The sequence below is a fragment of the Physeter macrocephalus genome, chromosome 19 (genome assembly GCF_002837175.3).
Source record: "Physeter macrocephalus isolate SW-GA chromosome 19, ASM283717v5, whole genome shotgun sequence".
NCBI lineage: Eukaryota > Metazoa > Chordata > Mammalia > Artiodactyla > Physeteridae > Physeter > Physeter macrocephalus.
The window spans coordinates 25034194-25046627 of record NC_041232.1 but is presented as its reverse complement, the minus strand read 5'-3'; the positions used below and the strand labels follow the sequence as shown (position 1 = coordinate 25046627).

The window sequence follows — 12434 nt, the reverse complement described above, 5'->3', positions numbered from 1 at the left end:
ACCGGGTTCGCGCCCCGGTCCGGGAGGATCCCACGTGCCGCGGAGCGGCTGGGCCCGTGAGCCACGGCCGCTGAGCCTGCGCGTCCGGAGCCTGTGCTCCGCAACGCGCGTCTGGAGCCTGTGCTCCGCAACGGGAGAGGCCACAACAGTGAGAGGCCCGCGTACCACAAAAAAAAAAAAAAAAGACACTAAATACTGTCTTTCGGTAATCACTATGCTTTCTGAGAAGCAAAAGACTGATTTCCAAAACTAAAGATTTTTCTATGACGAATTCACCTTTGGAGAGCCAGAGTCATCTATAATTTAGACACTTTTGATAAATGGGACTTCAACCATACGAGCATTAACATATTAACATAAAAATTACTTATGACATAAAAGCTTTTTAATCTTAACTTTCTACATTTTATATAGGATTTCAGTAATTTAATATACAAGAGAAAATATATTTCAACTGTAATATCCTACAACAAGTAGAAAGAAATATTAACAAAAGTCATTTTACTTGGAGCTGGCGGTAGTCTTTTTAAAACAATTGATTAAGTTGTGTCAGGCCCAAGAAACAAGTCTCATATATCCTATGCAGACATTATGTCTGTCATGGGTTAGTCTATCTGAAAAGACAGATAGTTAAAGAGAAAATTATGACAGTATCATTAGCAACTTCAAAATTTTGGTTAAAATTTAAATTTCTTTTTTTTATACTTCAAACAATTCATATCACCAAGAATACCAACCTCTCTCATTTTATAACTGTTTATTTTATAAATCCAGTTGGATCCCTAGAAATTATTAGTGTGAGCCTGGATTAAGAAAGCAGGTCTGTACCCAGCTTAAGAAAAAATGCAGTATTATCAAATAAAACTCACTCTTCTCAGAAATAGGAGCTGAGGCAGGATTCTACCTGGTGAAGGTGACTTATCTGACTTATGTCCCCAGGGCCCAGAGACCCACCACAAGACAGCTGGTCTCTCCTCCATACCTCCGATCAGAGACCTGCAACCCGCCTCTGGGCCCTGAGCTCAGAGGTGGTCTGATTTCAAGGAGCATCACTGCCACATATAAGCTTTCAAGGCAAATACTCCTGGACAAATACTCTGAAGGTTTCCTTTTACAATATTATTTTTAAAAACTTTTATAATAAAGTTGCACTCTGCCTTGATATTTTATCTAAACTGCAAAATCAAACATCAAAGATCTGACTTATTTAGTGAACTTAAGTCAGCTGATTTAACTCAAATTAACTAAAAGTATCACACAGATACTATTGAGATTAAAAAAAAAAGTTTGGGAGTTATGAAAATACTCAGCTCTTTTTACACATAAAGTATTTTAACCATAGGTCAAATTCAGGTAAAATTGGTGGTTTGCCATCACAGAACTCACACTAAAAATTTTTTGAACTTAACTTTTTCTTTTAACTGAAAATTACAAACTAAGGATTAGGATTTTGCTTCTTGCAGTTGTCAGCACTGAATATATGAAAACAATATAAAATATACTTGTATATAAAATATGTAAATCTATTCTAAAATAAAAAAATATTTTAAATGTATTAAAATAACATACAAAATGACTTACTCTAACTCTATTATATATAGATAGTCAATAAATATCACATAAATCCTAGAAAGTTAAAATTCCAAGTGTTTCACAAACACTTCCAGTTCTGAACAGACCAACCCGGGGAAAAGGTCTGTGGCCATCACATCTGACCGGACAGGCTCGCCTCAGTACCAGACACAGGCATCTACTGTACGTGCTGAGCACTCGCCATGAAAACCAACTCATTTCTTACACTAGGAAACAATCTAAGGAACCCTGAGAGTTACCAATCCCCCAGATGGGGTTTATGAATGAATTATACTCTTCTCTTTGAGCACTGGAATAAAGGATAGCTAGGAAGAAGTTTACTGGGTATGTTATTACTCAGAGGGCTTGTACAGGCCTATTTATTTATTTCCACTATATAATGTTATAAGAAATTTTTCCAAATAAGAAACTTTAAAAAGTTTTGATATATACATACAAGTTTCTGGGGACTTTCAAAAATTGAAAATATGTCAGCAAAGTTGTTCATTTAATTAAACAATAACAAGCTGTGTGTGTGTGTGTGTGTGTGTTTGTGTGTGTGTGTGTATGAGAGAGAGAGAGAGAGAGAGAGAAAGGAGAGAGAGAGGGAGGAGTGATGGAACTTCTAAAGAACTAGCAGAAACGCAGAGCAGGACTTCCCTGGTGGCGCAGTGGTTAAGAATCCGCCTGCCAATGCAGGGGACACGGGTTTGAGACCCGGTCCTGGAAGATCCCACATGCCGCGGAGTAACTAAGCCCGTGTGCTACAACTACTGAGGAGCAGCTCCTCAGAGCTCCTGAGAGGCTGTCTCCTGGGCTACCGTCCTCATGTTGCCCCAGATAAAACTCAACTCACAGCTCTCACGTTGTGCACTTTTTCCCGCTGACACAATTATATCTCAGTAAAACCGAGAGAAAAAAGTAAAGCCACTGGGGCTTCCCTGGGGGCGCAGCGGCTGAGAGTCCGCCTGCCGACGCGGGGGACGCGGGTTCGTGCCCCGGTCCGGAAAGATCCCACGTGCCGCGGAGGAGCGCCACAACTGCTGAAGCCCGTGTGCCTAGAGCCTGTGCTCCACAGCAAGAAAAGCCACTGCAATGAGAAGCCTGCACACCTCAACGAAGAGTAGCCCCCGCTCACCACAACTAGAGAAAGCCCGCGTGCAGCAACAAAGACCAAGGCAGCCAAAAGTAAATAAATAAATAAATAAATTTATTAAAAAGAAATGCAGAGAGCCAAAGATCAAATTATTCTAGACAAGTGTAAATACTTGTCAAGCCTTTAAGGTCTGGTCTAGGTAAAAATAGGGAAAGCATGTTGTTCTAGGGAAAGCATGTTGTTCTAGGATATATTCAAGACAGGCAGATGTGTATTCAAGTACACTTTTTTTTAAACATAAAAAATAAAATGTATGGGGCACCTGCATTTTTCCCACAGAAAGGAAAGAACTAACACCAGCTGTAGAAGAAGAACTAGATCAGTACAAGTGCTGTGCTAAAGAGAAACTGAGAGAAGTCCAATCAACGTTCAGTAATAAATCAGAAGGCATGAGGTAAGTTTTAAAATTAAAAATTTGCCTTCCTGAACCTCCTGCAAGCCAGGTGGTTTAAAAAAAAGAAAAATACCTGCTTTACTAAGCAGCAAATTCTGTGATCCTTACAGGTTTTCACGTTTATTACTTCTGTTGCCTGAAATGTTAAGCTGCTTCCTCAAAAGCTGGCTCCTTGTAAAGGTGGTTTTTGGTTGAACAGTGACTGTGGGTGAGAGGTTTGGAGAAGCAAATGAATCGAGAAAACAGATGTGTGCCGCTGTGCTCCCTCCTTTATGTGCACTTGTAGGTGCTGGGCCAGGGAAGCTGCACACAGCCAAAGTACAAATTCCTCCTGCTTCGCCATCTGCGCATTCACACGGAGTCAGCCTGGGAAAGCCTACTCGTTCACACCAAACAAAAGACCCCCAACCCTGTGGATCTGCCACACATTTCAGCCGATATGCTAGGCTTGCTTCTAAGACCTGCTAAAATGTAAATACCTCTATTTTTAATTTTTTTTTTTTTTTGCAGTACGCGGGCCCCTCACTGCTGTGGCCTCTCCCGTTGCGGAGCGCAGGCTCCGGACGCGCAGGCTCAGCGGCCACGGCTCACGGGCCCAGCCGCTCCGCGGCATGTGGGATCCTCCCGGACCGGGGCACGAACCCGCGTCCCCTGCATCGGCAGGCGGACTCTCCACCACTGCGCCACCAGGGAAGCCCAATACCTCTATTTTAAAAAAAACCTGGCAGTAGCTGATGAACCTTAGAAAGTCAGGTTAAAAAAATATTTTGAAAAGATCTTATTTGGGTTGGCAGGGCGCATCTCTCATCAGCACACGCAGGTGTGTGGGTCCGCGCTTACGGGGAGCTGGGCTAGGGAGGCTCCGCCCAGCGCAGGGTCTGCACCCACACCAGACACACACCCACCTCGAGCGCCGTGCTGTCCGATAGGCACTGGGGAGACAATGCTTTGCTTTCGAGTGGGATCTAGACCTGGGCTTGGATGACGGATGGTACTTGGGAGAGCGTGATCTTGTTCGCGACCGTTTTTTGTGCTTTTTCTTTTTCCTCTCTCTCTCTTCTTCTCTCGGCGGGTCTTTGCTTTTGCTTGAGCGCCCTTCTGGAGGCTTAATGTCTAAAGTGGGCAGAGGTCTGCCTCCGGCCATTAGAGGGCAGGACACAGTACTGGCTTCCTGGGAACAGAAGCAAACGTCTGGATGTTAACAGGGAAAATGCGACATTTAAAAATGTGTGTTTATAAGCTTCCGACTTAGGGGCCCTCTCACCAATAACAAACCAGCACCTCTTAGGGCGGACCACGCCTCCCTCTGTGGCGCTAAAAATACCGCCCCGGCATCTTAGGGAGAATGACGGCTCCTTCGAAGTCAAGAGCCGAATGCCCACCTCTCCCGGACGAGCCTTCCCGTGCAGGGTTCCCTCCCAAGCCTGCTGGGCTGTGGCAGCTGTATTTGACGAAAGGAACGTGGCACGAAGGGCACTGTGTTAGGAAAAGAGCTCTGCTTGCTCTTTCGTAGATAATCGTGACTTTCCACCGAAAAAGAGACTCCTCTAGTATTGCGTTTTTATGAATCTCTGCTCTGCCTGAACCAAAAGAGCTTCCTCTTTGATTTTTAAAAAACTCTTTGTCACAAGGAAAATACATTTCTTTCCTTCTTTCTTTGTACCTGTATGAGGTGATGGATGTTAACTCCTAACTCCTACTAACTTACCGTGGTAGTTATTTTGTTTTACATGTAAGTGAGATCATGCTGTGTACCTTGAACACACAATGCTGTGTGTCAACTGCTAACCAGAAAACTGTCACTCGCCCTCTGGCTCTACAACGATGAAGTCACTGGCCACTGCAGCTGCTGACCTTCGACACCCCCTGAAAGGAGTTCAGGGTGGAGATCAGGAAGGAGGCCCTCGGTGCTCTGGGAAAAACTGGCAGAGCAGGCCTTCAGACAGACATTTTCAGGAGAAGATTTTATGGGCCTGATTCCTTGCGTCTCCTCGTGCCTAGAAAAGCACTGACATCATGGACGGAGACATCTGCTCCGCGTAACGAGCAGCCACCTTCTGCCAAGATGTGTGCTGGACTGCACGCACCCCCTCACCAGTCGCGTGTCTACTGACCCCCGGCCCCCAACCTCTGCGGAGCAGCTCCTCAGAGCTCCTGAGAGGCTGTCGCCTGGGCTACCGTCCTCATGTTGCCCCAGATAAAACTTAACTCACAGCTCTCACGTTGTGCATTTTTTTCAGCTGACACCTCCACCCCTTTTTCTGACTCTAGGAGTTCAGAAAGATTTTGCCTTCCTAAGGCATATCGGATGATATTTATATTCTCTCAAGCAAGAACAGTTGGTACTAAATGCGGAAAGTTGTACGTGGTCGATGCAACTTTCTCAAGCCACGTATTCAAGCGTGGGAAAGATCAGATGTCGTCTTTCTGGAAGTGCCGTGGCCGCTGCGCCTGCGCGTCCGGAGCCTGTGCTCCGCCGCGGGAGGGGCCGCGGCGGTGAGAGGCCCGCGAACCGCAAGAAAACACAAAACGAAGAAGCAAAAATAAAGCCACTGGTGGGAATCACACACAAGATAATCCCATCAGTGCAAGTCAGCCGTGCCCCACGCACGTGAATGCGCCACGGTACGCACTTAGTAAGTCATCAGTCATCCTTAAAAACCTCTTTACCCAAGCATGACAGACACACAGAAGAGTGCACAGACCTTTAGGACGCTGCCCGCCAAACTCTCGCAGTGGGACGCCAGCACACACACCAAGGAGCCACCACCCTCAGCGCTGTGGCTTCCAGAGCACTCCCACTCCTGGGACGTGACTCTAAAGACTCAGTCACCTAAGTGTGGGGGACGCACACCTAAGGACCACGTCGCACCTTGTGATGATCAAGAATTATAAACCGCTGAGTGACCACCAAAAGGGTACTCCTGGTTCACTATGGCCCATCCAAGCAGTGAGTTAGTACTCAACTTTAAAAAATGATGCGGTGATCCTATTTTTATTGACGTTAACATCTGTCCACATCACACGTCGTGAGATGAAAGAATGAATTTACAAAAAAAAAGACAAACCCCAACAAACCCAGAACTCCAAAAAACCACCATCAGTATTTTATATTTGCAGCTGTGGCCACCCACCTGCAGCCCTTCCCCTCGTCCTGAGAAAGGTCATCTCCTCAATTCATTTTACATGAATTTTAACTAGAGCCAGTAAATACCACACGCCGAGATACACCGAGAAATCTGCAACGTATCATTTTGTGCCTCGGAGGATTCAGCTGTAAGGTTTATGGAAAACAATCCCGGGCAGGGGCTGCGGCCTGGCCCCGTCTCGCGGGCCGCGTGGGTGCTGGCTGCTGGCGGGCGCTGGGCTCCAGCAGGACCGGCCTCCCCTCTCTTCTCCGCAGGTCCATTTGGACAGGGCCAGCTGGATGAGGGAAACCAACACTTTGGGCAAATGGTTCTTCTAAAGCTGCGCTTCTTGCCCCGGCTCTGAGAGGATCGGGGGCGGGTTCTCCTGCGCCGGACGAGGATGCCAGCCTGGGCTAGGGGTCAGGGCTGCGACCCGAGGGCAGCACTCTGCCTGCCGACCGTTTACACTCACAACACCGTCTCTCACACCTTCCCTTCCTTGTGAGCTGAGAGGGAGCAGGGCTGAGAATCGCTCAGGAACAGTATGCCCTGTTCCCAAAGCAGTCTGCTCCTGCCGAAGCACCCTTTGTAGCCGGGGCCACCGCAGGAGGGGGGGTGCACGGGCCGCCTGCCGCTCCTGGCTGGGCTTCGCTTGTCTCCTCCACGTCAGCGCTGCCCAGTTCATTTTTGAGGCTCTGCCTAAACCGTCTCCAGGGAACCCATTTCCTCGTGAGACAGTTCTTCCTATCAAAAAGGTCTTTCTCACTTCAAATTCTTCTAGTGCAATAATATTTTCGGGTTACATTTTAAAATAATTGGTTGTTGTTAAACAATTCTAACATGTAGAAATGAACCTTTACTTCTAAGAACACCTAACTCCCACTCTGGCACTCCATAAACATATATACAAAATGATATGTTAAGACTAAAATAAGTAAAACGTAGTGAGCTTTCTAACTTTAAAGGCTGGCGGAAGGGAAACGCCGGCTGTGCCGCCAGCCGTGCTGCCTCGTAGAGAACCCTGCTGCCGCTCGGCTGCAAGAACCAGCTTTCAGTGCATTTAAAAAATCCCAGTAACTGTGGGCTCTAAATTAGGAATATACATTGCATGAACAAGGAGCGGAATTAGGGGTAAGAGCCGCCCGCGAGCACTTGCGTGCCGGCATGCGCGAGGCCTCCGGCGATGGGGAGCTAGTGGTCATGGCCCAGGAGCCACAGGGCAGTCAGGGCTGCTGCGGAGATTCTCCCCGGGGAAGCAGAGAGAGTCTATTTTAGGAGAACTGAGACATGGTTCCCACCCTTTATCTAAGTGGTTTGTTGAGTGAGGAGAAACACAGAATAGCGTCTTTCTCCCTCAGGCTTCTCCCTTCCTGCACATGAGGACAGAACCACGGCACTAATTAGTGCTGATTAGTGCTGCACTAAACGGGGGAGAGATGGGAAAACACGCGCCCCCGTGATGGACGTCTGCAAAGGGTAAGAACAGGTGGACGAGGCGCTGCAGGCGGCCAGTCCAGGACAACAGGAGAGGGTGAGTGGCAGCTTAGTAGACGAAATCCTATTTATACGTTATTGCCGACCTGGTAATTTGCACCTCTAACTTTATTACTGCTTCTTTTGGCTTTATCCTAACTAACGCCCGTCATCAGGAATACTTATTTCACCACAGTGGTTATAGTTTAGTACTTCATTTTGAGGCGAGGGAAGAAGTGAATCAATATATTCAAAATATAACTTGTAATTAAGTCATGGGGTCTATTTATTCCAATAAAATGACTGATTACCCTTCACCATTAAAGTTAAAATCAGCAACTGAGGGGGGGGCCTTGGCTGGGCTGAATTAAGATGATGCACTGAGACGACCTCACTGTTTTTTGTCAGCCTAAAAGTACTAAGAGGATATTAAAAAAATCCGGCAGTCAGACTTGAGAATAAGAAAAAAAAAGGATAACCAATTCCACACGCCCAGGGGCAGCCCCCCAACAGCGGCGACCCCAGGGGCGGGCAGGCTGTGCCAGCACGTCTCGGGGTCCTGAGAGGCACGCTCTCCCCAGCACGGCTCCACTTCTGAAACCAAGCAACCCTAGGACGCGTCCCACCACGCAGGGCGGCGGCTCTAGTGACCCGCCCCAGGGGGAAGCAGGCACAGGTCACGCCCCTCACGCAGGGTGAGGCTGAAGAGACTTCCAGGCCGCCCGCGCTGCCAGACGGGACGTCTGGGACGGCTGGATGCAGGAGCTCTACCCAAACACAAGCCGAAGGGCCTGGTCTGCCCGGGCCTACAGGGCTGCTCAGAGGCAGGGCTTCCGTTACGGCCAGTCTCGGGGAGCGGCCAGCACCTGGGACACGTCAGGACAGGCGTGTGTTCTGGCCTCTCCAACTACACCCAAGGCGTTCCTGGGTGCACAGCTGGCGCGGGGGGCACGGACTCAACAACACAGAGGGAGTGGTTCGTGGATATTAACGACATGAGCCACAGAGCTATTTCAGGAAAACATCACTCGGGCTGTTCAGCAAAGCGCGGTGGCCACCCGCTCTCTCTGCAGCCCGGCACCCTCTCCCCTACTTGCAAAAACACCGTTGATGTGGACAACGGCCCTTCCTGCCCTCTCAGTGCATGCATTCTGGATGAAGATCTCCAACTGAAGCAGAAGACAGACCAGAACATTCTGCTCTCCCCGGCCACCGTGCTACGTTGAGGGAGAAGCACAGGACCCGAGTCTGGCCCAGGTCAACAGATTCAAGGCCAGGATCTCGGCTGAGCGGGGCGGGGCTGCGGAGTGAGGCGCTGAGACAGGGGCCGGAGGGAGCAGAGCTGCGGAGCTCAGCCCGCCCGGGAGGCTGAGCCTGCAGAGGAACCCTCGAGACATACGTGAGGCCCAAGCAAGCTGCGCCGCCCTCACAACTCAGAAAGTGAACCCAGCTAGTTACTGGACTTGCTTAAGTCATTTGGGGGCAGTCGGGTGGTTTTCTAGCATGTGTAATCGGGGCCCTGACTGATGCAGCAATCCAGGCTTTCCAACTACCGGAAAAGAGATTTACATACCCAGCTGGCTCTGTAATCTAGACCTGGCTGCAGTGACGGAAACGCTCTGTCTCTGCACTGCCCCCCGCTGCAGTCAGCTACCAGCCACGGGTGGCTGCTGAGCACTTGAGATGGGGCCGGTGAGATCAGGACCGGAACCCTGAATTCTAATTGAGTGAAGCTGAAACCGCCACGCGTGGCTGGTGGCCACACTGCACGGTGCACATCCTGAAGGAGTCAATGGCCCTGCTAATTTGTACTATAAATTATACGAAAACCCCAAGCAAGACCAAGTCACTGCCGAGTCCACACCCTCCCTGCAGCCCCACACCTCCCCTGTCTGGTTTCTGAAGGCGCCTGGCTGAGGCTCTGCACAGGGCGACCCGTGAGGAGCTGTCTGTGATGCCCGCGGGGGACAAAGCAACAGAGCCGTGCGGCAACCAGTGTCCAACAAGCAGAGCGGCCTTTTGGGGATGGAACGTTAATACTCCAGGGAAAATGATCAAAGCACGGATCATCATGGGGGAGGAGAACACATAGGTTGGTCTGAGACATGACTGGCAGAATCAGGAAGGAACTTGAGAAAGATTAGTCATTTATAAGAGTATTTAAGGGCTTCCCTGGTGGCACAGTGGTCAGGAATCCACCTGCCAACGCAGGGGACACGGGTTCGAGCCCTGGTCCGGGAAGATCCCACGTGCCGCGGAGCAACTAAGCCGGTGTGCCACAACTACTGAGCCTGCACTCTAGAGCCCCTGAGCCACAACTACTGAGCCCACGAGCCACAGCTACTGAATCTCACGTGCCTAGAGCCCATGTTCCGCAACAAGAGAAGCCACCGCAATGAGAAGCCCACGCACCACAATGAAGAGCAGCCCCCGCTCGCCGCAAATAGAGAAAGCCCGCGCGCAGCAGCGAAGACCCAACGCAGCCAAAAATAAATAAAATAAGTAAATTAAAAAAAAAAAAGAGTATTTATAAACTTGTGTCCCTTATTTTGGTAACAGTGGGAAACAATCCTGATCAGTCTTTGATCACAATGAAGTATTTGTCAACAAATTAGCACACAAACTAGCAACTATTATTTCCTGCTGTGGGAAAATAAATTGCTCAAAAGCAGACTAACGTACATTTTAAAATAAAATCTTATTTCTGAAGTAACACTACATTAACCACGAAATGGGATAATTATACAAAGGACTCAAGATTTTTTTATACGTTTGAAATCAGACTTTGAAACGCATCCTCTAAAACGGCATTTGCAAATGTCTCCCCGTGCATGTCAAGCCGGAGTCTCCCGACTCGACCTCCCAGGCAGGGCAATCGCCCAGATCTGATTGCTGAGGCCTCTTTCCAGATGACTCCGCCTTTTCCACTCTGCTGGCACCCTCTCCTGCCTTCTCATCAGCTGTGCCCACTCAGAGTGCTGTTGCCGCCGTATCCGTATTCTTCTGTGGAAACGCACTGCAGCGGTTCAGCCTCTCCCAGACCTGTCCCCATCGCCGTGCTGGTTCTGCCCCTTCCTCCACAGACCCTTCATTCTGTGCGGGGTTGCCCAATCACTGCTGCCTGCGCAGGCTTCACCCGCCTCCGCAGCTGGTGGGTCTTTGGCTGCAGAGTGCCCTCGCCCCGTCACCTCTCCAAATGACCGTGGTTCCCCAAGACCCCGCCCAGTCCCCAAGCACTCTACGGACCCTGCCCTGTGCCACCTCTGCTGTCCTGGGGGCCCGGGGACCTCGCCCTCTTGCTCAGAGCTGCTCTGTGCCCCACAGGGCTGACCTGGTGGAAACGCCCATGGGCAGATGCCAACCACACGAATGCGACTGGTCACGGGATAAGAAACAGGCTTCTAGGGCTTCCCTGGTGGCGCAGTGGTTAAGAATCCACCTGCCAATGCAGGCGACACGGGTTTGAGCCCTGGTCCGGGAAGATCCCACATGCCGCGGAGCAACTAAGCCCGTGCGCCACAACTACTGAGCCTGCGCTCTAGAGCCCATGGGTCACAACTACTGAGCCCACGTGCCACAACTACTGAGCCTGCGTGCCTAGAGCCTGTGCTCTGCAACAAGAGAAGCCACCACCTTGAGAAGCCCGCGCACCGCAATGAAGAGTAGCCCCCGCTCCCTGCAACTAGGGAAAGCCCACGCACAACAATGAAGACCCAACGCAGCCAAAAATAAAATAAAAAACAAACAAAATTAAAAAAAAAAAAAAGAAACAGCCTTCTAATTCACATCCCAAAGCGCCCTGAATTATAACAGAGGCTCAACAAACATGGGTTGATTTTTGTTCCCCTTTCCTTTTCAAACTCCTGTTGGACCTGTAAACTTGGCAGGATAATTAACTTGAAAAAATTGCTGTTATCTAAACAATGTCCTGAAGTCTGTTGTTACCACGTAACTGACGGCATATGATTCAACAGGGGTTCAATTCATAGCTTCTGATCTCTCTGTTTTGAATTACGAGCGCACACACACACACACACACACACACACACACACACACCAAAAATGGGGTGGCATATACACAGACTTCTAAGTACTACTTATGAATAGTGTTTTAAATATTTTATATGCTGCTTAAAAGTTTAACATACTAGTATCTGTCCACATCAATAAACACACTCCAAGGCATCATTAAAAGTTATACCTGAGTATGTAAAAATCACCTCTCCTAAGAGAACGACGGAACCGAATAGACAAGCATGCACTAACAGAGCATGTACAGCTGGGACTGAGTGTATGATAAAGGGGCCCTTGAACTAGTGCAAAAAGATGTGTGATTTAGTGGGTTTTGTTGTGTCTAGCTATATGCTCCCCAGAATGAAATAAATTCCCAGTGGGGCAGATTAAAAGACAAAAAGGAAACTGTTGGTAACTCTGGTGATACAGAGCTAACACAAAACAGGAGAGAAAAGCCAGCCAGCCAGGAGAAAAGTAAAGGCTAGGGAAGGGGTTCACAGCAGGGGAATAAAAAGGCCACAAAACCTGTGAAAAGTTACTCAGTTAACACCTATAATTAAAATATGTAGGTTAAACCAAACAGATACCATCTTTTCCCATCTATCAGAATTAAGGTGGGTGACAGCCAGTGATGGCAGGGTGTGAAGACAGTTACATTCACACACCACAGAGACAAACAAACCCCCCAAAACTGCTA

The 12434-nt window shown here is 48.8% G+C and overlaps 1 protein-coding gene across 8 annotated transcripts in view; it reads right to left on the bottom strand.

Moving 5' to 3' along the window:
* The window catches only part of SFSWAP (splicing factor SWAP), a 90913-nt gene that overhangs the window by 14924 nt on the left and 63555 nt on the right, over positions 1–12434 (bottom strand). For 5 of the 8 annotated variants that reach the window (XM_028480649.2, XM_028480647.2, XM_028480646.2 and 2 more), the window contains one exon: positions 4028–4293. The exons of the other annotated variants lie outside the window; for them this stretch is intronic. In XM_028480649.2, coding sequence (XP_028336450.1) covers positions 4028–4293 — 266 coding nt within the window. The remainder of the gene's footprint in view (positions 1–4027; positions 4294–12434) is intronic. 8 annotated transcript variants of the gene reach the window in all.